Source organism: Equus quagga, chromosome 13 (genome assembly GCF_021613505.1).
Source record: "Equus quagga isolate Etosha38 chromosome 13, UCLA_HA_Equagga_1.0, whole genome shotgun sequence".
Lineage (NCBI taxonomy): Eukaryota > Metazoa > Chordata > Mammalia > Perissodactyla > Equidae > Equus > Equus quagga.
This window is the reverse complement of record NC_060279.1, coordinates 82525797-82550365: the sequence shown is the minus strand read 5'-3', so window position 1 is coordinate 82550365 and position 24569 is coordinate 82525797. Positions and strand designations below refer to the sequence as shown.

The 24569-nt window shown below is 45.1% G+C and overlaps 1 protein-coding gene across 1 annotated transcript in view; it reads left to right on the top strand.

The window, feature by feature from the left end:
- The first annotated feature begins 2567 nt into the window (after positions 1-2567).
- The window catches only part of LOC124250008 (zinc finger protein 543-like), a 30929-nt gene continuing 8927 nt past the window's right edge, over positions 2568-24569 (top strand). Inside the window, exons 1-4 of the mRNA XM_046681683.1 lie at positions 2568-2979; positions 5242-5368; positions 10492-10587; positions 15303-17027. Coding sequence (XP_046537639.1) covers positions 2947-2979; positions 5242-5368; positions 10492-10587; positions 15303-17027 — 1981 coding nt within the window. The 5' untranslated portion in view covers positions 2568-2946. The remainder of the gene's footprint in view (positions 2980-5241; positions 5369-10491; positions 10588-15302; positions 17028-24569) is intronic.

Below are 24569 nucleotides of genomic sequence, written 5' to 3'. Positions count from 1 at the left end.
TTTTAGTTTAATTTAAAAATTTTTAAACACTTTTAGATTTACTGTAAAGTGACAAAGATAGCATAGAGAGTTCCCATATAACCTCTACTCAGCTTCACCTGATGTTACTATCTTCCAGATCTATGGCACATTTGTCAAAGCTAAGAAATTTACATTGATATAATACTGTTAAGTAAACTACAGGCACTATTTGGATTTCACCATTTTTTCCCCACTAATATCCTGTTGCAGGATCCCATCCAGGACACCAAGTCGCATTTAATCATCCTATCTCTTTAGTCTTCTCTCATCTCTGACAGTTGCTCTGTCGTGTCATTATTATTATTATATGTTTCAAGTGTACAGCATTATAATTCAACATCTGTATACACTACAAAGTGCTCACCACCACAAGTCTAGGAACCATTCATCACCATACAATGGACCCCCTTCAGCCGTTTCGCCCACTCCCAAACCCCTTTCCTCTCTGGTAACCACTAATCTATTGTATTTATGAGGTTTTATTTTATTTTATTTTGTTTGGCTCTGTCATTTCTTGTTTTTCTTCATTCAAACACTTTTGATGAGTACTTACCAGGTATTTTTATACAATGTCCCTCAATCTCATTGATCCCTTTTCATGAGTGGAGTTGTGGGTTTTGGGGAAGGACATTACAGTGGTGAACTGTCGTTGTTGCACCATACTATGTGGTGCATGATGTCAACATGACATCACTAATGACGCTGATCTTAATCACTTGGTTAGGGTGGTGACTGTCAGTTTCCTCCACTGTCAAGTTACTGTTTTTCTCTTTCCATTGATAAACAAATGGCGAGCAATAGGATATAACCACTCTGTACACCCCCACTTCTATGGAGTGCTCCGTTCCTTTGTGGAAGGACTGTCCCGGGCTATATGGTCCTCAAATCTGGCTCATAATAAACTCACCTCAATTTTGATTTATAGATTGGTTATGGATTATTTGCGTCAACACCCCACGTAGTCACTAAGTCCAGCCAATTCAAGGGAAAAGGAATCAAGCTCCACCATGTGAAGTAGGAGTATCTGTGTCTCACTTGGAACTCTTCTTCAGGAATATGTCTTATCCTCCTTTTTTTATTTACACGAGAGCACTACTATTGTCCTTATTTTTAAAAAGTCAAATATCAGTACTTATAAGAACTATGCGTGTTGTAATTCCCATTTTATACACGTGAGGGGGGTGAGAAAAGGAAGGTCAATTTCTTTGTGATGTATTTAGTAATCATCTGTGACAAGACAGCAGGTCAAATGCACACCATTTCCATTTTTGTAACTGTGTGTTTCCTCAATTCATTGGAAGCTAGATTTTAACTTTCTCACCTTCATAGTTGTGAGAAGAAAAAAAAGTCCCGGATGGTGACTTCTAAGACATTTCTCAATATAATTCTAGAAGGAATGTTACAATTCCTAACATAACTTTGTTCCTTTCTTCTCTGCGAGTTAATGTTGGGTTGGTTCAGGGTTAACCCCCGTCCATTCCTTTCTCCATCTCCTCATTCTTTTGTTGGTCTCACCCAGTATCAAGTCTTGAAAGTGCACGCTAACAACCCAAACTCATATATCCAGGCCCGAACCCTCTCCCAGTGTTCAAACAGGCTGAAGTGCATACAAGACACACACGCTGTGTGATCTTTTGTTTGTTTCAAAGATTTTATTTTTTCCTTTTTCTCCCCAAAGCCCCCCCGGTACATAGTTGTATATTCTTCGTTGTGGCATGTGGGACGCTGCCTCAGCGTGGTTTGATGAGCAGTGCCATGTCCGCGCCCAGGACTGGAACCAACAAAACACTGGGCCGCCTGCAGCGGAGCGCGCAAACTTAACCACTCGGCCACAGGGCCAGCCCCACGCTGTGTGATCTTATAGACATTTCAAACGGACCATGCTCGAGACTGGAGTCCTGAGCTTCCTCCAAGTCGCCCCTACTTGCTGCCTCCCCACCTCAGAGGATGGCAAATCCACTCCTGCGGTGCTCCGGGCCAACTCCATCACTCAGGAATCCGTGCACGGCGTGGAGGCGGCTCTGGGTCACAGAAGGCCCAAGAGAGGCGGGTGCGTGGGTGCGCGCCGCGCGGGAGGGAGACTTCCGGCGCCCTCCTCTGGCGGGTATTCTGACGGCTCATTCACCAGCATCCCCATAAGAGGATGCGGGGCGGAGACCACGCGCAAGGGAGTCCCAAGCCCAGCCGGGCCGGTTCCGCCCCTTTGCACTTGCCCCGACCCCGGGCGAAGGTGCCCGCCTCCTGAGCCTCGATTTCCCCGCGCGTAGAACGCACGGTCTCGCCCCCTCTTCGTTGCCCCGAATTGTTCCGACTGCGAAGAGGCGGGATGACACGGCGTTCGGGTCCTCATGCGCACTTCAGCGGGAGAACACAGGCTCCGAAAGTTAACCCCGGCCGGTGGCTTGTAGGGGAAAAAAACTACACTACCCAGAAGGCTGTGCATCGGGTGTCTGCGGCGGGCGCTGGGCCAATGACGGCCCAGGACAGGAGCGTTTCCTGCGGCCCAGGCCGGCGGGGGCGGGCTTCCGGCCCTCCGATTGGTACGTCGTCTGCCTGTGCCGGGCCGGCCCTCCCCGCCTGTGGGGCCGTGGGAGAAGTGCCGGGGGCGTTCCCCAGGCCCGAGCAGGGAGGGGCGGCGAGGAAGGCGGGGTCCGCCTCTGCGTCTTTGCACGGGCCAGACACCCGGCCGCGTCCTCCGTGACGGGGGTGTCCCGTGAGCGCCCCCAGGGGCCCTGGCCTCTGTCCCCTGACGCGACGCCCTGGGTCTGGTGCGCCTTTCACGCCGGGGAAACGGAAGCTCGGAGGGCGACAGTCAGCCGAGGCCACCCCGCTCTGGGTACCGGGGGGTGGGGGGTGGCGGTCGGCTGAATCCTGAAGCCGCCTCTGTCGCCGCCGCTCCGGGCCCCGCGCTCTCCACGGGGGGCCATGATGGCGACGCCGTGGAGGGACCCGGCGCGGGTGAGTGGACGGCGTTTTCGGCATTGCAGCCTCTTTCCTAGTTCGGGGCGGGCTCCTGTGCGGGCTAGAGGCCAGCTGAGCCCCTCGATTTCTCTCTGTCCTTATCGTTTGTTCCCAGCAAGTGGCGCCGGGCTGTCCCTATCCGCAGTGCTGCAGCAGTGTCAGGTCTCTGGCGGGTGTTCAGTCGGTGCGGGAAGGATGAATGAAGCTTCCCTCCAAGGCCCGCGCCGCCGAGGCCTGCAGGTCCCGTCCCCCGCCCCCGCCCCCTCTTCTGACCGTCCTTCTTCCCTGGTTCACGGGTCTTCAGACAAAGCCAGCTGGCCGTGCTCGGTTCCCTCTCATCCCCAGCCTTGGTCTTTGCGCTGGCCTCTGCCTGGGACGCTGTCCGTGTGTCTTCGCAGGGCCTCCCTCTCACATCCTGCTGACCTCCGCTCAGATGTCACCCATTTGGAGAGGCCTTTCCTGGCAGTTCAGGCTAAAATGACCCCTTCCCGGCTTGCTCATTCTCTGGCATTTCTGTGTAGGAATCCTGGCAACATTAAATAAGGGGGCATCGTGGAATCTGCCCAGGATGTTGTGGGAACAAAGAGGAAACAGTAATAAAAGAACCATAATAGCTGGCCTTCATTGAGTCCTTGCTGTGGGCTGACAGGCAGGCGTAATGTGTCACTTCATTTAATCCTCGGCTCCTCAGAGTTAAGTTCTGGTACTATTACTGTTTTGCAGAAGTACGGCTTGAGACTTAGAGAGATTCAGTTACCTGGCCAAGTTCGCTGCAGCTCTTAAGCAGCAGAAGCTGACAACCAGTGTTTCACCACCACAACCTGTGTTTTTACCCTCTTCTCCCTGAACAGTGGATAGGGAGGCCTGCAGGTGACACCTAAGGTAAACTCTGCAAGCAGAGTGGGCTTCCTTCCAGTGGTGGTCTTGGGCACCAGTGGGCGACGTGGTATTTCAGCAGGTGGAAATGTATGGACAGAAAAAAGGTATATTGGTTGTTTAAGGGGTCCCCAGAGGACCTGTGGAGTTGCCATGGTTGCCCTCCCCTCCCATGTGCTGAGACATGTCCTAGGAGGGCCAGACTGTGTGTCATTTGCTGAATGTTCCATCCTGCTCAGCCAGAACAGAAATGTGGCCAGTCAGAGGCCATTATTCTCATGGCCCAGCCTGCATTGTCCTCGGCAAGTCCTGTTTCCTAGTCCTGAAGTAGTCTGTCCTCAGGGATACGTGTTGTCAGGACTGAGGTAGGAAAAAGAAGTAATGGCTCCTTGTGGATTCTCCGAGGTGCAGAAGGTGACAGGAGCTGGTCCAGGCCCTGCCACTTCCCAAGCAGGTGCCAGCAACTCAGGTGACTGTCCTCTGAGGTGGGTGATAATGAGCCAGCTCCTCTGCCCATGTCTACAGAAATGTTTCCAGTGGTGGCAGAAATGAATGTAACTGCAAAATTTAGTTGAAATGCTTCATGTCTTTGGTAACTGTAGTTTTACTTTGCTAACTAATGGAGGAGTGTCGGCGTTATGAAATTAGCCTCTAGACCAGAGGGAACTGAATTCAGATGCCGTCTCTGCTCAGAACACATGTAAACTTTGGGTGAACTGGTAGAGCTCCCTGGACTTCAGGTTCCCGACTGACGTGAAGACGATGGTGGTGTTGACCTCACGTGCTATGACCAGTCACCCTAGTCTTTCTTTTACAAGTATTTTTTCTTTAATTCTCATAACTATTATTGCTGAGTGAGAATTATTGTATTGATCCAGAAATCGACGTTCAGGAAATGAAGTGAGATCTCCAAGTTCACATAGCAGGCAAGTGTTGATTTTAATATTTTGGATTCAAGCCTCAGGAGTATGACTTCAGAGCTGGGAACTTTCAGTCCCTTTAACACGACATGTAAAGCCCTCAGCACAAGGCTGGCACACAGTGAGGACCAATGAGTCTCAGGCACTGTTGCTGTAATTACTGTATTGTTTTCATTATCATTATTATTCTTTCCTTTCGTCTGACATGTTAGAGTCCTTACCATTCTGTCCCACACAGGATGGTGCTGACCGTGTCGTTCTCCATTGGCTCCTGCATAGGAGGCTTCTGTTCCCTACTCTGCTGTAATCAGTGCAAAGCAGTGTCTGCCTCCTGGAGCTTAGCACGGAGCTCAGTCCTTGGGAGGTGTTTGGTCTCATTGCACCTTCACCATCGAGAGAGATGGTCTTTGTTCTCATCCAACGGCCCTAAGACCAACACTACTACCTCTCTTTGACTTTCCAGATGTCTGTGACCTTTGAGGATGTGGCCGTGACTTTTACCCAGGAGGAGTGGGGGCAGTTGGAGCCCACCCAGAGGACTCTGTACCAGGAGGTGATGCTGGAGACCTGCGGGCTCCTGGTCTCTCTGGGTAAGACGTGCCCAACTCTGCCATGTGGAGGACCTGTCACCTTCTTCATTCCACCCTCTGGCTCCAGGCCTGGCTGCTTCAGAAGGCCTCTGTAGCCTGCCTGCCCTCCTCCCCACAACCTCAGTTGTTTTCTGGACTACCTCTTTCTGCCTGGTCTCCTTATGTCTCAGTTAGAGAGGGTTGAGCAAGAAATACGGTTTGCCTTTGGTCACAGCCAAAGGAGAGGGATGTGTTGGGAGGAAATGAGGGTGTCTTGCAGAACCCAGAGGCAGGCATTCCAGTGAGGCTCTTTGATGGACTGGTATAGGAACCTAGAGAAGCTCAATTGTGCCCTGGCTTCTGGGTCTCTTGTCCTGGCTTCTCTCTGTGGGTCTGCTCGTGTCACTGTCTTTTCACAATGTTTTTTTTCGCCACACTTATTTTGCAGATGGTTGTCGTCACTTAGTTCTGCCTCTCTGAGGCCCACGCATTCCTTGCCTCTACTTCTTTCTGTATGTCTATATTGTCTCTATTCATGCTTCACTCGTTTAATTCTCCCAGCATGCCATCCTCTGCAAGTAAGGAAAATGGGGCTGTTGCAGTGTGTCCCTCATAAAGCTTAATCCGTTCAATTTGAAAGACATATCTTCAGGGGCTGGCCTGATGGTGGTGTAGTGGTTAAATTCACATGCTCTGCTTCAGTGGCCTGGGGTTCGCAGGTTCAGATCCTGGCCACAGACCTAGCACCGCTTGTTGAGCCACGCTGTGGCGGCATCCCACATAAAATAGAGGAAGACTGGCATAGATGTTGGCTCAGTGACAGTCTTCCTCAAGCAAAAAGAGGAAGATTGGCAACGGACGTTAGCTCAGGGCTAATCTTCCTCATACACAAAAAAAAAAAAAAGAAAAGAAAAGACACATCTTCATGTGAAAAGCTCTCTCCTGCATTTTTTGGTAGTGCAAGTTCGTTCTTTTGTAAAATGTTGATAAGAATAGATGCTGTTTGATGTTTATACAAATGTCTCTGTTTGACCAAATCACTGTATGAGATCTCCAATTTTTTATTTTTAGTGGTTCATGAAATGCTAAAGTCTGATGTCATCAAGTCTGCCCCTCCCTGTGGCCCGTTTCCTGGGGATTGAATCCTCCTGCTCACATCTTTCTCACCACCATAGCCCACTTGGTCTGAAGCTGCTGGACCCACACAGGAGCATTGCTGGTCCTCTTTTGTGTAGCACTTGGCAGACATGGGTCTGGTGCCACAGCCCGGATATCCAATCCCCACTCTGCTGCTTGTGAACTGTATATTCCTGAGCAAGTTACTGAACCCCTCTGTACCTCAGGTATCTCACAGATAAAGTGAGGTAATATAGTATCTATTTCACAGGGCTATTGTGAGGGCAAATGGTTTGGAACAATGGGACATTTAGACCATTGGAGCATTTAGACCATTGATGTTCCAAGTGATTATTGATATAGTTGAAGGAATATCTACATATTTGTTACTGTTTTCTATTGGTCATCCTTGTTCTTTGTTCCTATTTTTGTCTTCTGTTCTTTTTCTCGTTTTGCTGTTCAGTTGAGCATTTCATATGATTCCGTTTTCTCTTCTTTCTTAGTGTATGAGTTATAGTTTTTTTTCCCTTACTTTTTTTAGTGGTTGCTCTAGAGTTTGCAGTATACATTTACAGCAAAGTCCACTTTCACATAACACTATGTACTACTTCACAGGTAGTGTGAGACTTTATAACAAAATAATCCTAATTCCTCCTTGCTGTTCTTTGTATCATTGCTGTCGTTCATATCACTTCTATATAAGCACAGGTAAGCATGTATATACACCCGCACACACCAGATATATACATAAGTGTACACAGTCGAGTACATTGTTGCTATTATTATTTTGAACACACTGTTATCTCCTAGATCAGTTAAAACAAATAAAAGTTATTTTATCTTCTTATTCCTTCTTTGATATTCCTCTTTTGTTTTTGTAGATCCAAGTTTCTGACCTATATCATTTTACTTCTCTCTAAAGAACTTTTAACATTTTTTGTAAGGCAGGTCTGATGCCAACGGATTCCTTTAATTTTTGTTTCTCTGGGAAATTCTTTTTTTTAAAGATTTGCTTTGCTTTTCTGTTGTTTTTTCTTTTTTCTTTTTTTCCTACTTTTTCTCCCCCAATCCTCCCAGTACCTAGTTGCATATGTTTTAGTTGTGGGTCCTTCTAGTTGTGGCATGTGGGACACTGCCTCAGCATGGCCTGATGAGTTGTGCCATGTCTGTGCCCAGGATTGGAACCAGTGAAACCCTGGGCTGCTGAAGCGGAGCGTGAAAACTTAACCACTTGGTCACGGGGCTGGCCCCTCTCTGAGAAATTCTGTATTTCTCCTTCACTTTTGAAGGGTAATTTCACAGGGTACAGAATTTAAGGCTGGTGGGATTTTTCTCTGAACACTCTAAATAGTTCTTTCCACTGTCTTCTTGCTTGTATGATTTCCGAGGAGAAATCAGATATAATTCATGTCTGTGTTCCTCTGTAGGTAAGGTGTCTTTTCCCTCTGTCTTCTTTTGGGACTTTTTTTTTTATCTTTGATTTTCTGTAGTTTTAAAATGACATACCTACCTAGGTGTGGTTTTTTTTTCTTTTGGGGTTTTTTTTGGGCATTTATCCTGCTTGGTGTTCTCTCCACTTCCTGTATCTGTGGTTTGGTGTCTGACATTAATTTGGGGAAATTCTCGGTCATTATTGTTTCAAGTAGTTCTTCTGTTTTGTTGTCTTTTCTCTTTCTGTTATTTTCATTACTTGTATGTTACACCTTTTATAGTTATCCCACAGTCCTTGGATAATCTGTTCTGATTTTTTCAGGCTTTGTTCTCTTTGCTTTTCTATTTTGGAGGTTTCTGTTGATACATCCTCAAGCTCATAGATTTCTTTCTTCAGCCGTGTGCAGTCTACAGATAAGCCCGTGAAAGGTGTTCTTCAGTGGTTTTGATCTGTAGCATTTCTTTTTGGTTCGTAATTAGGATTTCCATTTCTCTGCTTACTTTGCCCATCTTTTTTTGTGTACTGTCTACTTCATCCATTAGAGCCCTGAGCATGTTGTTTTAAATTCCCAGTCTGATAATTTCAACATCCCTGACATGTCTGATTCTGATGCTTGTTCTGTCTCTTCAAATTGTGGTTTTTGCCTTTTGGTATGACTTGTAATATTTTCTTGATAGACAGACATGATGTGGTGGGTAAAAGGAGGTGCTATAAATAGGCCTTTAGTGATGAGGTGGTGAGAGGTGGGGAGAGGGCAAGATGTTCTGTGGTCCTAGGATTAGGGCTGGGCTTTCACTGAGCCACTGCCTCGACTGTAACTGTCACGAATGTTCCTCAGTTTTTTCTCTGCCTGTTAGGTAGGACAAGATGGCTATAGTTGACTGGAGTTGGGTATTTTCCTTCCCCAGGTCAGTTAGGCTCTGATAAAACCCCAGTGGTGTAGGCTCCGGCTAACTAGCCTCTCCTGAAGGCAGGCCTTGTTAAGAACAGAGTGCTGTGGTGTGTTTCAAAATTAGTTCTGTTTCCTTCCCCCTGCCAGAAGCTGAAGGGGCTTTTTCTCTTCTATTTACTGTGTGAATCTGGTTGAGCTCCTGGAGGTAAATCTCATAATACTGTGAGGGCTCCCCCATGACTGTGTCCCCCTGCAGTGTTTTTACTCTCAGCGTTGTTCACACCAAGCCTCTAGCCTTTCGTTCATTACATTTCAGATTTGCTATCCTGGCACTGGTTCCATGGCTTTTCTGCTCACAGGTCTCTGCTCCTGTGCCATGACTGCCCATGTTCACTGCCTGTCTCTCCAGTCTTGGAGATAGCAGTTTGCCCTGTGTCCTCCCCTCTGTTACTGATCCAAGAAGAGTTGATTTTTTAGTCTGCTCAGCTTTTCACTTGTTAGGATGGAGTGGTGACTTCCAAGCTCCTACATGCAGAACTGAACCCAGAAAGTTCCCTAAATATTAGTTTTTGGCTTACTGTTAGGATTAAAAATCCCATGGCAACATGGCAGACCGATGAAGCACATGAACTCACAAGCCACAGTTAAGTGAAGTCTTCTCAGGAAATGATATTTGAGCTGAGAGCCAAAGAGAGTTAGCTGGATGGAGCAAGATGAGGAGAGAACAGCATTTCAGGTAGAAGGGCTGATGTGTGCAAAGGTCCTGAGGTCAGAGGGGCATGACTCCTGACAGAGCTGAAGGAAGGTCTCATTTATCTTTCCACTGCCCTCTGGCAGACATCAGTGAACATTTTCTTAGCGAGGACTGATGAGTCTGAGCTTTGGTTCAGGATCTGCCAATGAGCTTTCTGTGGGTCCTGGAACCTCTGCCGTTGGTTTCTCTACAGAGTCGTTACCCGTATATTTGTCAGTATGTGTTTGGCTACATGACAGACCAGCTCAAACAGTCTTCACCCTGAAGAAATTTATTATCTTGCCTAATAAGAAGTTCAAAGGTGGTGCTGGCTCTCAGGTTGGTGGGTGGCAACCCGGTTATCTGTTTCTTTGCTTCCTCTCCTTGATCCTGATGCTCAGGATGGTTCCCTCACAGAAGTCACAAGATGCTTCAGGATGACAGGAGCTGCAGGCACCTCGTTCATTGCTTCTGGAATAAGGCTTCCTCTTTACTCAGAGTGGCTGGCATAGGTGACCTGCCTGCCTCAGACTACCGATGATCAGGGATGCCATTTGTGAGATGATGGAGACCAGGGCTTTTTAACCTACCGGGCGGGCTGCCATCACCGGGGGTGTGTTTAAAGTCGGCTGATACCCAGGCCTCCCCAAGAGATTTTGTTTGAAGTGGTCTACGGTGGCTGCCAGGCACCCAGGTGTTAGGAGGTGCAGGGAGGTTGAGGCCCCTGACTTGGAGTCATTAGAAAGCATCCTCAGGAAATATGTCTGAGCAGTGCTGGGACTCTATAGGGTAGAGATCAAAGGGAATTGGTGCTGGGGTTTTTGCAGTTCATTTCCAAGTCCCAGCATTTTGTTTGCACGGATGGGAGCAGCTCCATTCCCAGGTCTCCTCCAAATCCTGAAGTCCCAATCTAGAGCGAGGAGTTTCTTCTCACTAAAATCCCCATGTCCTCTTCCTTTCTCTGTGAACAGGCTGTCCTTTACCCAAACCAGAGCTGATCTACCAGTTGGAGCACAGCCCAGAGTTATGGACGTTGAAGAGAGGCCTCTCCCCAAGCTCCTGCACAGGTGGGTGCCAGCAGCTGGCCAGTGGGGGTCACAGCAGCTTGCAGACAGCACGACGACCACAGCGTCTGGAATTTGTGGCAGTTCCCTTGTTGCAGACTTTCTGGAGGCTTGGGGTCCATGGAGCCTTTTAACCTGGGGTCCCTTTGCCCCCTTCCCTCCCCTCCTCCCCATCACACTCTTTCCTGCTCCTGGGGGTATGTAGGTAAGTTCAGGCTCTCAGCTCCAGCTGCTTGGGCTTAAAAAAACAATAGCTGTGACACACAGCAGCCTTGTGGCCCTGAGGAGCTCGCACCTCTTGCTGTGCCTTTGTAGATGAGATCAGCCAAGGTAAACCTCACTGACAAGCTGTTTCCAAGTCTTGGTGGCTCAGTGTATGAAAAGTATTTTCCTCACACCAAGGACCATGTGGGTCAGCAGAGAGCTGGGTACCACGCAGTTATTCAGGGACCCAAGTACCTTCTGTCATCAACATGAGACTTTAAGGTGTCCTGGCGTCCTCCAGCTGGCAGAGGAGAAACAACAGAAAATGGAAGATGTCACACTGACTCTCACACACATTATTCCCCTCCCTTTCCACTGACAAGACATTTGGCCTCACTTGGGTGCCTTGGGCTGGGAAATGAGGCTGAGCTGTGTGTCCAAGGAGAGGAGCAAAGTGTTGGGTGAGTGTGGTCTGCTACACTCAGTCTGTTCCTGGAAAATGCTAGTCATAATAGCTTCTGTGTCATTGGGTTGTTTGAGGATGTAATCGATTATCATGAATCTGCTTCGCACTGGGCCTAACCCGTGGTGAGTGGCTCAGCAAAAGTAAGCTATTAGTATTATTCACATCATGCTGTTAGTCCTGTTGGGTAATGAGACTCTCTCACATTTCCTTCTGAACTTGAAGGAAGCAAGGCCTTTCCAGCTACACTCTGCATCCCACCCTGTCCCACCTTCTCCCTCCACCCCTCCTCTGGGTGTCAGTCAGAAACTCAGCAGCACTCCCTTGTTCCCTGTCGTCCTGCCCCTCCTGTTTAATAAAAACCTCAAGGTGACAGTGGACCTTCTCTGCCCCACATCTGAACTGCTGAGGCGCTGGGGCCATCATGTGTGGTGATTGGTGCCACCACAGAGTCATGCTGTCTCCCTTCTATTTGTCCCTTGGGCTGCTCAGCCAGCCTGTGAGTGTCTTTGACCATCCTCTCCATAGCCCCTCAGAGTCTGTTCCAAACTTTCACCCTTGTCCTGAATCCCACATCTCCTGTGAATGTGGAAAAGGCCCCTCTCACTCAGTATGCCTGGGAGGGAGCTAATGATCTTTCCTGCTCCTCCCACCTCCCCTGCAGGTTAGAAGGCTGGGTACAGCCCCTGACAGCTCCTCAACACGTCCGTCTCCACCAACTCCTGCATCCAGACAAATCCAACTCATGTCCATCTTACGTGCAAGTCTCTTGACGCCATCACCTCCACCACCCACAGGAGACCCATCCCCAGTCTCTGTCCAGGTTTACATCTTCTACCTGGGTGATGCCAGCACACTCTGAGTGGTCTCCCCACATCTCTTCTGTGGCTCTGATCTGCCCTGTCTTCCACACAAGTTCCTCCAGCTGCTCACATCTGGTTCCAGGCCTTCACTGCTCCCCCAACCACTGATGTCTCCACATGTTTTCATGGCGAAAACACAGCGTACGTCCTTGTGTTGCTTGATCCTCAGCCCTTACACATTCATCTCAATCTCTCACGTGTAGCTTCCCTTCTCGCTGTCCTAGAGGAGGCCTTGCTCTGGACCATGGCCAATTCCCACGCCAGAGTCTAGATCATACGTTTTTAGGGAACTTGCCTCTTCACTTCTTTTCTGCCTCTTCTGTAACTATCCATTGTCTACTCAACAGAAAAATATGCTCAGTTGCCTCACACTTGGGGAAAGTAAATAAAAAATACTTATGCCTCGGGGCTGGCCTGGTGGCCTAAAGGTTAAGTTTGTGCACTCTGCTTTGGTGGCACAGGGTTCACCGATTCAGATCCCAGGCACCAACCTACACACCACTTATCAAGCCATGCTGTGGCAGGAGTCCCAGGTATGAAATAGAGATAAATGGTCACAGATGTTAGTTCAAGGCCAATCTTCCTCAGCAAAAAGAGGGAGATTGGCAGTAGATCTTAGCTCAGGGCTAATCTCCCTCCAAAAAAAAAAAAATGCTTATGCCTCTCTAATGACTTCATGCTGTCGTTGACTGTACTTTCCCTGTACAATTCATTTTCTTGGAGAACTTGTCTCATTCTTGCAAGAGATGTCTACACTTGTGTTCCATACCTCCCATTGTCTATTATTTTACTTTTGGAACGAAGTGTAACTCATATGCTGTTTTGTCGAGAAATCTTCAGAAGTCAGCCGGATGAATTTTTGTATACGTATAAACCCATGTAACCACCACCTGGGTCAATATATAGAATATTTCTAGCACCTCATCAGGGTTTCCTGCCCTCAGTAGCCCCTTCTGCTAGGTAAGCCCTATGTAGACTGTCAGCATAGATACAGTTTGACTGTTGAACCCCACAGTATCCTGTCTGTCATATCTGTCTTCTTTTGACCATCATAGTGTCTGTGAGGTTCTTCTCATGTGGTTGTGTACAGTTGGCGTTTGTTCGCTCTTGTTAAAGCGTAATATCTCATTCTGTGAAAAACTGTGCTCATTTCTCCATTCCCCTCTTGATGGGCATCCCTGTTGTTTTCAACCTAATTCTGCTTGTTATGTTTTTTGGTGTATGTAAGCACTGATTCTGGTTAGGAATATATCCAGGTCTGTGTACAGGTCAAGTTACGGAGTAGGAGTATGTTTAGCTTTAGTAGGAACTGCCAAATTCTTCTGCAGAGCGGCTGCACCTTTTCACATTCCCGGCCTTCAGGGAGGGTCCTCTGCACTACAGCACTCAAATGTTCCTTGTACGTCACTGCTTTGCTCCCCATTTTCAAATACAGCAGCGGCCATAGTGGTAGTTACTGGATGCTGCTGTGGTGTCCAGCACCATGCTGAGCGCTCTACAGGCATTTTCTCATTTAACTCTCGCGACAACCTGTGAGGCAGGAACTGAAAGTTAGGTTTTCAGACAAGGAAATTGAGACAGGATTGGCTAAGTAATTTGTCCAGTGTCAGCTGAGTCGGTTCAGGCAGAGTTTGAGCTGAGGTGTTCTGGCTCCAGAGCTGACACTTGACCTCCATGCCACGTGAGCTCACGACATAGCACAGGCTTTTCAGATGGTCTTGCGCTTGAGCATTTGGCCCTCTGGGTCCTCTGCCCCTGTTCTCACTGGACCTTTGTTCTCTTTTTACTCTGGTCACTAGTTTAATGTTGGCTCATCAGGCATCTCGTGACCCTTTCTTCTTACTCTTAAATACTCTCCAAGGTTAATCCATACATTCTTAGACCTTCAATTATGTGCTTCCTAGTTAGGTTCCAGCTGAATATTATTTGACTAACCTATAACAAAAACTTAAAGCTCATGTGTGTTGATTTTTCAGTTGGCGTCTGGCACCATCCTGAATATGGTATATGCGATGTTTCACCTGATCCTCACAGCAGTTCTACAAGGCAGCCTCTCTTTTTAGCTTTATTCTTTAGAAGAGAAAATGAAGGCTTATGGAATTTGAGTGCATTGCCAGGTGCCAGAAAGCTAATATTGAGTTCTTCTGGAACTCAATAGGTTTTTGTGTCTAGGGATTTTGTGGTCAGAGACCATGATCTTAATCATAATAGTCATATGACTTCCTACTTTTGTTTAGTGGACCTCAGGTAGAGATTTCGTTTAATCATAAACCTTGGTTTGTGACACATTGTTATCACTGATTTATGAATGACCTTGATTAATTGATATATTAATTACATTATTTATTTATTCATTCATTCCTTTTTGAAATAATACACTTAACATCACCAAACTCCAGAATGAGAATGTTACTCATACTTTGCTGTCTTAGTTTGGGCTGCTATAACAAGAATGCCACAGACTAGGGGGCTTAAACAACAGACATTTGTTTCTCACAGTTCTGGACGCTGGAAGTCCAAGATCAAGGTGCTTGCAGATTTGGTGTCTGATGAGGGTCTGCTTCCTGATGTGCAGAGGTGTGTCCTCACATGGCAGAGAGAAGCAGCAAGCTCTCTTGGTGTCTTCTTGTAAGGACACTACTCCCCTCTTGGAGGATCCACTCTCAACAACCCCATCCTCATGCACTGCAGTTCCCTGATTACTGGGAGACTCTGCCTTTGTTCATTCTATTTCCTAAGGCTGAAGTGGCCTTCCCACTTTCTTTATACAGCAACTTCTACCTCTCCAGGAGGACTCAGCTCATAAGGCACCCTGTCTGGGAGCCTCCCTGACCTCTTCTGTCTCCCATCTAAGCTGCATTAGGTGCCCCTTCGCTGGCCTCTTGTAGCACCTGGAGATGTTCTTGCTTTGAGCAAACTCACCATGTCCCATGTCATCATTACTCTACCCAACCCTTGTCTCCAGACAGTCTGTCCCCCATCAGTCCTGTCCCTCTGGGTTTCATCTCTAAAGGTTTCAAGAGTCCAAGACCAAAAAGAAAGAAGTTGCAAACCTGCGTTTCAGAGATTTGAAAAAACAGCAGGTGCAAGCCTCTATTTTCATCTTCTTGTTCTCAGTGAAGTGGTGATTTCATTTATTCTACGTTGCCATCTCTACTGAGCCCTTTTGTATATTATATTCCCTTCAGGTGAGAGCACAGAACCTGAGACCACGGAACCTAGTCCTTCTCACCTGGCCTTGTCTGAGGACGTCTCACCCCAGGAACACCTGACTCAGCGAGCCCCAGGGGACTCCCAGGAGGGGCAAGGCAAGGATCAGGATGAGCTATTGGAAATTCTGGAAGGCCACTCCAGACCAGAGATAGACCTCCAGAGGGACATGCTCCCTGGGAAAATGAGCCCTGAACGTGATGGTTTAGGGACAGATGATGGTCTATACTCAAGGATTGTATGGGAGCGAGTCTCTCCAGATGTTGTCTATGAACGTGACTCACACGGACCAGCAAAAGATCCCTCAATCGACGAAGAGAAACATCCCTATAAGTGTGAGGAATGTGGGAAAGTGTTTAACAAGAACTGCTTCCTTGTTCGACATGAGCAGATTCACACTGGAGTGAAGCCCTATGAATGCACAGAGTGTGGGAAAACTTTTAGCAAGAGCACACACCTTCTCCAGCACCACATGATCCACACTGGGGAGAGGCCCTATGAGTGCATGGAGTGTGGGAAGGCCTTCAACCGCAGGTCACACCTCACCAGGCACCAGCGGATTCACACTGGAGAGAAGCCTTATATGTGCAGCGAATGTGGAAAGGCCTTTACCCATCGCTCCAATTTAGTCTTGCATAACAGAAGCCACACTGGTGAAAAACCCTTTGTGTGCAAAGAATGTGGGAAAGCCTTTCGAGATAAGACAGGTTTTCTTCGACACTACATCATCCACACAGGGGAAAAGCCCTTTGAGTGCTTGGAGTGTGGGAAGGCCTTCAACCGCAGGTCACACCTTACATGGCACCAGCAGATTCATAGCGGAGAGAGACCATTCGAATGCAACGAATGTGGGAAAGCCTTTTGTGACAGCACAGACCTGATACAACACTACGTCATTCACACCGGAGAGAAGCCATATAAGTGCCTTGAGTGTGGGAAGGCCTTCTATCGCAGGTCACACCTCAAGCAGCACCAGAGGAGTCATACTGGGGAGAAGCCCTATGAGTGCACTGAATGTGGAAAGGCCTTTACCCACTGCTCCACTTTTATCTTGCATAAAAGGGCCCACACTGGAGAAAAACCCTATGAATGCAAAGAATGTGGGAAAGCCTTTAGCAATCGGTCAGACCTCATTCGACACTTCAGCATCCACACTGAAGAGAAGCCCTATGAGTGCATGGAGTGTGGGAAGGCCTTCAACCGCAGGTCATACCTCACAAGACACCAGCGGATTCACAGTGGAGAGAAGCCCTATGAATGCATAGAGTGCGGCAAGGCCTTTTGCCAGAGGGCAAACCTCATTCGACATGCCATTATCCACACTGGGGAGAAGCCTTTTGTGTGCACTGAATGTGGAAAGGCCTTCACCTACTGCTACACTTTTATCTTGCATAAAAGGGCCCACATTGGAGAAAAACCTTTTGAGTGCAAAGAATGTGGGAAAGGCTTTAGCACTAGGAAAGACCTCATTCGGCACATCAGCATCCATGCTGGAGAGAAGCCCTTTGAGTGCATGGAGTGTGGGAAGGCCTTCAACCGCAGGTCAGGCCTCACAAGGCATCAGCGGATTCATAGTGGAGAGAAACCCTATGAATGCATGGAGTGCGGGAAATCCTTCTGCTGGAGCACAAGCCTCATTCGTCATTCCATCATCCACACTGGAGAGAAGCCCTATGAGTGTAGTGAGTGTGGAAAGTCCTTCAGTCGAAGCTCATCCCTCACTCAGCATCAGAGGGTTCATTCTGGGAGAAACCCTGTCAGTGTGGCAGAAGTGGGAAAACCCTTCCCAAATGGGCAATCCTCAGTCATCCTCTAAGAACTCCTACTGGGGAAAGACTTTGAATGTAAACACTGAGGAAAATCTTTTGCCAGAGAAAACATCTTACTCAGAATCTGATCATTCATACCAAAGAGAAACCCCTCAGTTTTCTTCTCTGTGAGAAGCCCTGTTGCAGGATATCAGTTGTCATCTGAAGAGTCATATTGGAAATTGACCCAGCCTAGAGCCTTATTCCACGTCTGAGATTCATCCAGGAGAGTAATCCAGTCTTTATTGTGCACTTAGCAAAAACTTCAGCCACATCTTTCTCCTTAGTTTACACTGCAGTGTTATCTCAGGAATATTTAAACAAAGAAGGAGAAGACATGGAAGAGAAAAGAGAAAGAAATGCAAGCACATCTTCTCTCAGACTTCTGTGACCAGCCTGTGGCAATTTGTCATCCCTTAGTTGATTCAGGGAGAGGGGAGTGTTGTTCAGAGACAAGGCCTTATACCCTTCATTTGTCTTGTATAGACATTCACTTCTGTCCATTGTCAGGACAGTCAGACAGTTGAGGGCAGGTCTGGAAACATTTTTTGAATGCCTTTGTTCTATAGCATTGTCTCAACCCTTGAGTGGCATAAGTCTTCATGAGAAATATGAGAAAATAACTTTAATATTTAAGGAGATAAAGATATACATATGAATGGGTCCATTATACCGCACACTTAAGACTGATATTTTTAAAAACATGTTTCTTCCTGTATCTTTAACCACCCAACATTCATGCTTGATCTACTTATTTTTTTTCTTTATTTTTCTGTGGGGTGAGGATGACAGTGTGGCTAGGCAACCTTCCCAGATGAATCCTGATTCTCCCCTCTTATTATGGTTTCTGAGCTTCTTCAACCCTCTTTAGAGAGGTTTCTCCAACAGTTTTCTAGGGGTCGAATTAGAGCCAAAACAAAACACATAGCTAAAATAAGTTGAAGGATAGTGATAAACTCAGAAAAACAAACACACAGATCATTTTTAATGTTATAAAAGATGATGTGAAGATTCACTGTCAAGTAGAGCGACTAGAATTTAAGAGGTGAGGTGGGCATGTGTGCAGGCAGGTACGTGTGTGCTGCATAGTTGTCACCATGGGCTTAGTCCTGGTGTAATGACTAAAGACTAGAACCTTTTATCAGGGTATTTTAGAATTCCTCCTTTGGTGTTTTTTTGAACTACGTGTGATAGTATTCCCTCACGTTAAAAAATATACTCTAAGAAAGATGTAAAAATAATCCTGTATTCACTTTGAACCCTCCTCAGGGCCGCTTAAATGACCACGCATGTAGTTTTGTATTGCCATTGTAGGCCCGGTCATTTTTGTTGTGTTAATCCATAGCATTATCGTGAAGTCTCCTCTTCATCCTTTTCATGTCATGTCTCAGTAATCTTCAGCAAGCTGTAGGTCCTGAATATTTTCTCCTAAAAGTTTTATCGTTTAACCTTTACATTTAAAACTCTGCGTGTTGAGTTAAGTTTTGCCTTACCATGTGAGCTTTAGACTGAGTTTCTTTCCTTTTTTCCTGAGGATGTTTAGTTGTTCCAGCATATTTGTTAAACAGACTATCTTATCTCCACTGAATTGCATTTACTACTTAGTCAAAAATCAGTTCAGCGTATTCATGTTGGTCTGTTTCTCCATATTATAGCCTTGATCTGTGTGTCTAAACTTCTGCCAGTACCACACTATCATGAATACTATAGCTATCACTAAGTCTTAAAATTGGGTAAAATGATTCCTCCCTCTTTATGTTTTTAAAAATTGCTTTAGCTTTCCATATCAGTTTTTTTCTTTGGCTTTCCATATAAATTTTATCATGGGCTTGTCTATATTTACAAGACATCTTGCTGTGATTTTGATATAAATGGCATTATTCCATGGATCATTTTGTTGAGATTTGGCATCTTTATTATGTTGAGTTTTCTAGTCCATGAATGAGGTATGTCTCTCCACTTGTTTAGATCCTCTTTGGTTTATTTCATTAGTGTTTTTTAATTTTTCAGCTTATAGATCCTGAACATATTTTGTTAGATTTTTGTCTTAGGTGCCTCTTTTTGGAGTCATGTGGGGGAGGATTTTTTTCCCCCCTGAAAGATTGGCACCTGAGCTAACATCTGTTGCCAATCTTCTTCTTTTTTTTTTCCTTCTTCTCCCCAAAACCCCTAGGACATAGTTGTATATTCTAGTTGCAGGTCCTTCTGGTTGTGCTCTGTGGGACACTGCCTCAGCATGGCCTGATGAGCAGTGCCATGTCCGTACCCAGGATCCAGACCTGCGAAATCCTGGGCCACCAAAGCACAGCATGCAAACTTAACCGCTCAGCCACAGGGCCGACCTCATGAGTTTTTAATTTTATTTGGCACGTGGTCATTGCTGTTATAAGAGAAAGATAATTAATTTTTATGTGTTGTCCTTGTATTTTGTGACCTTACTGAACTCACTTATTCTGGGAGGGTTTTTGTGGTTTTTGTGAGGAAGTTTGGCCCCGAGCTAACATCTGTGCAAATCTTCCTCCATTTTCTATGTGGGTCATCACCACAGCGTGGCTTGATGAGTGAAGTGTAGGTCCGTGCCTGGGATCCGAACCTGGGCTACTGAAGCACAGTGTGCAAACCTAACCACTATGCCACTAGGCTGGCCCCCTCTAGCAGTTTTTTTTGTAGATTCCTTGGGATTTTCTTCATAAACAATAATATCAGCAGATAGCAAACATCTTATTTCTTTTTCCTAATTTGTATCCCTTTTATTTCCCTTTCCTATCTTTACAGTACGCTAGTACACTAGCTAGAACTTCCAGTACAATGTTGAATAGAAATGGTAAGAGGACACACTTACCTTGTTCTTAGTGTTGGGGAGAAAGCTTTCAGTGTTGACCATTAAATATGATGATAGCTGTGTGTTTTTATGTAGATCTTTTTATCCAGTTTGGAAAGTTTCTCTCCTAATTTGCTAAGAGCTTTCATTATGAATGGGTGTTGAGTTTTGTCAGATACTTTTTCTCCTTCAATTGTTGTGATTTCAGTAGCCTTTTGATGGGATGGATTGCTTTGACTGGTTTTTGAATGTCGAACCAGCCTTGGATCCCTGCAATATACCCCACCAGGTCACGAAATATAATTCTTTATATATATGTGTTGCACCATTTCATTTGCTAATATTTTGTGGAGGAATTTTGTGTCTAAAATCATGAGCGTGTTGGTCTTTAGTTTAATTTTTTTGTACTGATATTGGTGTCTGAGTAATAATGGCCTCCCAGAATGAACTAGGAAGTGTTCTTCCTCTCTCTCTTTTTTTTTTTCTGAATGAGATCTTGTAGAATTGGTGTTATTTCATCTTTAAATGTTTGGTAGAATTCTCCAGTGAAACCATTTGGGCCTGGAGATTTCTCTTTTGGATGCTTTTAATTACAATTTATTTAATTTAATCAATATAGTACTATTCACAGTATCTGTTTCATATTGGGTGGGGGTTTTTTGTTTGTTTTTCCCTCCCCAAAGCCCCAGTACATAGTTGTATATCCTAGTTGCAAGTCATTCTAGTTCTTCTATGTGGGATGCTGCCACAGCATGGCTTGATGAGTGGTGCATAGGTCCACGTCCAGGATCTGAATTGGCAAACCCCATCTGCGGAAGCAGAGCATGTGACCTTAAACCACTACACCACCAGACCGGCCCTTAGGTGGGTTTTGATAGATTGCCCTTCTGGAGGAATTACTCCATTTCATCTAGTTTTCTAACTAAATTCATGGAATTGTTTGAAGTATTCTCTTATTCTTTTCGTGACAGGAGCATCTGGGGTTGTATCTCCTGTTTTATTCCTGATACTAGAAATGTATGTTCACTCTGTTTTTATATTTGTTAATCTTCTTAGATGTTTATCAGCTTTCTTGACTATTTCAAAGAAATCAGCTTTTTATATTATTGATTTTCTCTATTATTTTTCTGTTCTCAATTTCTTCTCTGATCCTTATTGTTTCCTTTCTTCTACTTGCTTTGCTTTTATTGTGCTCTGTGTAGTTTCTTGAGATGGTAGCTTAGATTTATTAATTTGAGACTTTTTTCCTATTTTAATGTATGCATTTAGTTCTATAAATTTCCCTCTTAGCACTGTTTGAGCTCCATCCCACAGATTTTCATATGTTTTAATTATGCTTTCATTCAGTTTAAATATATCTTGATTCAATTTGAGCCTTCTTGTGTGACCCATAGATTATTTAGAAATGTGTTCTTTGATTTCCAAGTGTTTGGAATATTTCCTGTTGTCTTTCTGTTATTTATTTCTGGTTTCTCATGTGGTCTGAGTACATGCTCTGTGTGATTTCAGAACGTTTACATTTGTTAAGGTTTGTTTAATGATCCACAAACAAATGTCCTATAAACAACATTCTTGTAGAATGTTCCATGGGTGCTTGAAAGGATGTATATTCTGTTGTTGGGTGGAGTGTTCTATAAATGTCTGTGAGGTTCTGTTGGTCAATGGTGTTATTCAGGTTTTCTCTGCCATTGCTGATTTTCTTTCTAATGTTTCTGTCAATCACTGAAAGAGAAGCATTGAAATTCCAAACTGTAATTGTGGAATTGTCTGTTTTTCCTTTTACTTCTATTACCTTTGTGTATTTGACTGTTTTCTTGTTTGGTGTATATACGTTTATGATTGCCATATTTTCTTGGTCATTGTATGTTTCTTTATCATGATGTAACTAACATCCCTCTTTGTCCCTGTTAATTTTCTTGGCTCTAAAGTATTCTTTATCTGATATTATAGCCACTTATGCATTTTTATTAATATTTGCATGGGTTATCTTTGTCCATCTCTTACTTTGTCCATTTCTTATTTTCAACCTACTTATATTGTCATATTTGAGGTCAATTTTTTGTAGATAGCATATAGAGGTGTCCTGCTCCCCCCATCTTTTGACAATATCTGTCTTTTAATTGGTATATTAGACCATTTATATTTATAGTAGTCATTGCCATATTGGGACTAAATATGCCATTTTTCTTTTACTTTTTAATTTTTCCTGTGTTCCTTGTTCCTATTTTACTGTTTTAGTTTGTGTGTGTTTAGGGGGAGGTGGTTCTTTGTCTTCTTTTAGGTACATGAACATTTTTTAGAATTCAATTTTGATTCATGTATGGTGTTTTGGGGTATATGTCTTTGTATGGGATTTCTTTTTTTTTTTTTCAAGTGGTTACTCTAGGTATTAAACTGTGCATGTATAACTTATCACAATCTACTGTCATCAACATCTTAGCAATTTGAGTGAAGTGTAGAAACTTTACTTCTATTAGGTCCCTTTGCACTCACTATTTTTTTTTTTTTTTTTTGAGGAGGATTGTCCCTGAGCTAGCTTCCTCTGCCAATCCTCTTCTTTTTGCTGAGGAAGATTGGCCCTGAGCTAATATCTGTGCCCATCTTCCTCTATTTTATATGTAGGACACCTGCCACAGCATGACTTGATAAGCTGTGCTAGGTCTGCACCTGGGATCCAAACTGGCGAACCCTGGGCCGCCGAAGCACAACATGCGAACTTAACTGCTATGCCACTGGGCCAGCCCCTCACTATTCTTTTAATACAGTTGTCTTGGGTGTTTACTCTTCATCTGTTAAGGTTATAATTTTTCATTCAACTGTCGAACATTTTTAAAAGCTTGTGAGAAGAAGGGTGGTCCATTTCCCTCTATTTCATTGTTCTTCCATCCTGAAGTTTCAAGCCGCGTTCTACTAACATTTCCTTTCTGTTTGGAAAACTTCCTGTAGCCATTTTTTCAGAGTTGCTCTGCTGGTAACATATGTTCTTTGTTTTCTTTCATCTGAGAATGTCTTTATTTCTTCATTCTTGAAGGAAATTTTGTGCATTGTACTGTTCATGGTTGACAGTCCTTTTTTCAAAGTGCTTGAGAAATGTTAGGCCGCTTCCTTCAGCCCTCCACGGGTTCAGATGAGAGATCTGCCATTCAAAAACCATTGTTCCCCTACAGATAGCGTGTTATTTCTCTCTAGCTGCTTTAAAAATATTTCTCTCTAGTTGTCAGAAATTTAATTATGTTGTGTCCTGGTTTAGAATTTTTTTTGTTTGTCATGTTTGGGGTTTGTTGAGGTTTTTGAATCTGTAGGTGTATGCCTGTTGCCAATTTTGGGAAATTTTCAGTCTGTGTTTCTTCCAGTATTATTTTTAGACTGACCCTCTATCTCCTTTCTTTCTGGGACTTCAGTAACATGAAGGTTAGATCTCTTTTTTTTTTCTTTTTTCTGTTTTATTGTCCCACAGGTCCCTGAGGCTCTGCTTTGGTTTGGTTTGGTTTGGTTTGGTTTTTAATTTTTCCTGTCTGCTTTATGTCTGTTCAGATTGAGTAATTTCTGTTGACCTCTCTTTGGGGAGGGGAGCAAGGAGTGGAATACCAACTACTGTCATTGCTTCTGGGTGGGGTTGGAAGGTTAGCTCCCTCACCGGGCCTTCATGACACTATCCTGGAAGTGAAAGAGAACTGTTGTTACCTTGGACCACCTCCTTCTGCCCTGCTACTGGGTGAGGGTGAGAGTTTAGCTCTGCCACCCGTGGAAAGGGAAGGAACATGTGGGCTTCTCTGTTATGGTTGTCCAAATGTGGGGCAGAAGCAGGAGAGGAGGATTGAAAGCTAGAAACAATCCAACATCAAAAGTAGAGTCAGACTGTTATATTGTACATTTGGTTGGCTGGTTGAATTGGAAAAGCCCAGGCCTTGTTTACAGGTGGAGGGATCACCTTGATATTTGGGGGGTAAGCTGCAAATGAGCTGATGCCGCATCACATCCCACCTAGAGGGGCCCTAAAGGACATTGGTGTGGAGAAATCCTCTTCATGGCCAGATCTTGGACAAGTACAATTGAGTGTCACTTTTGTTTTGGGAGAAGTGGCTCAAGTAAGGATATATGTGCCCTTTGTGGCAAATGGCTTGTCTGGTTGTTCAGAGGCACTGAAGAATCAAGATGGGCAGACGAGTGACAAGTTTGTATGGACCAGGGGCATGAGGTTCCTGGAGAGAGTGCAAAATGAGTGGATGTTTATGTCCCTCGTCAGTGCCTGCAAGAAGACCCCCGTTGCAGAGGAGAAGGGGAGGGGAGCAGAGGAGTTGAGACTGGCCAGGCTCAGTCCTCTGCATTCCCAGTCTTTGCACTCTAGGGATGTAGACACAGTAGCTATGGTGGCAGGAATGAAGGTTTTGAATGGGCCCAACAACATGGCATCCCACTTGCCACAACTGAAATAGCCACTTCCCTTTCTGAATGTCTAACCTGCCAGTTACAAAGACCAACACTGAGATCATGATACGATACAATCTCTAGGAGACCAAACTGCCACTTGGTGGTAGATTGTTTACGTCAGATCTGTTCCCTCCTGGAGGGGGCACTGACTCATCCTTACTGGGATTGATACTGTTTCTGCATGT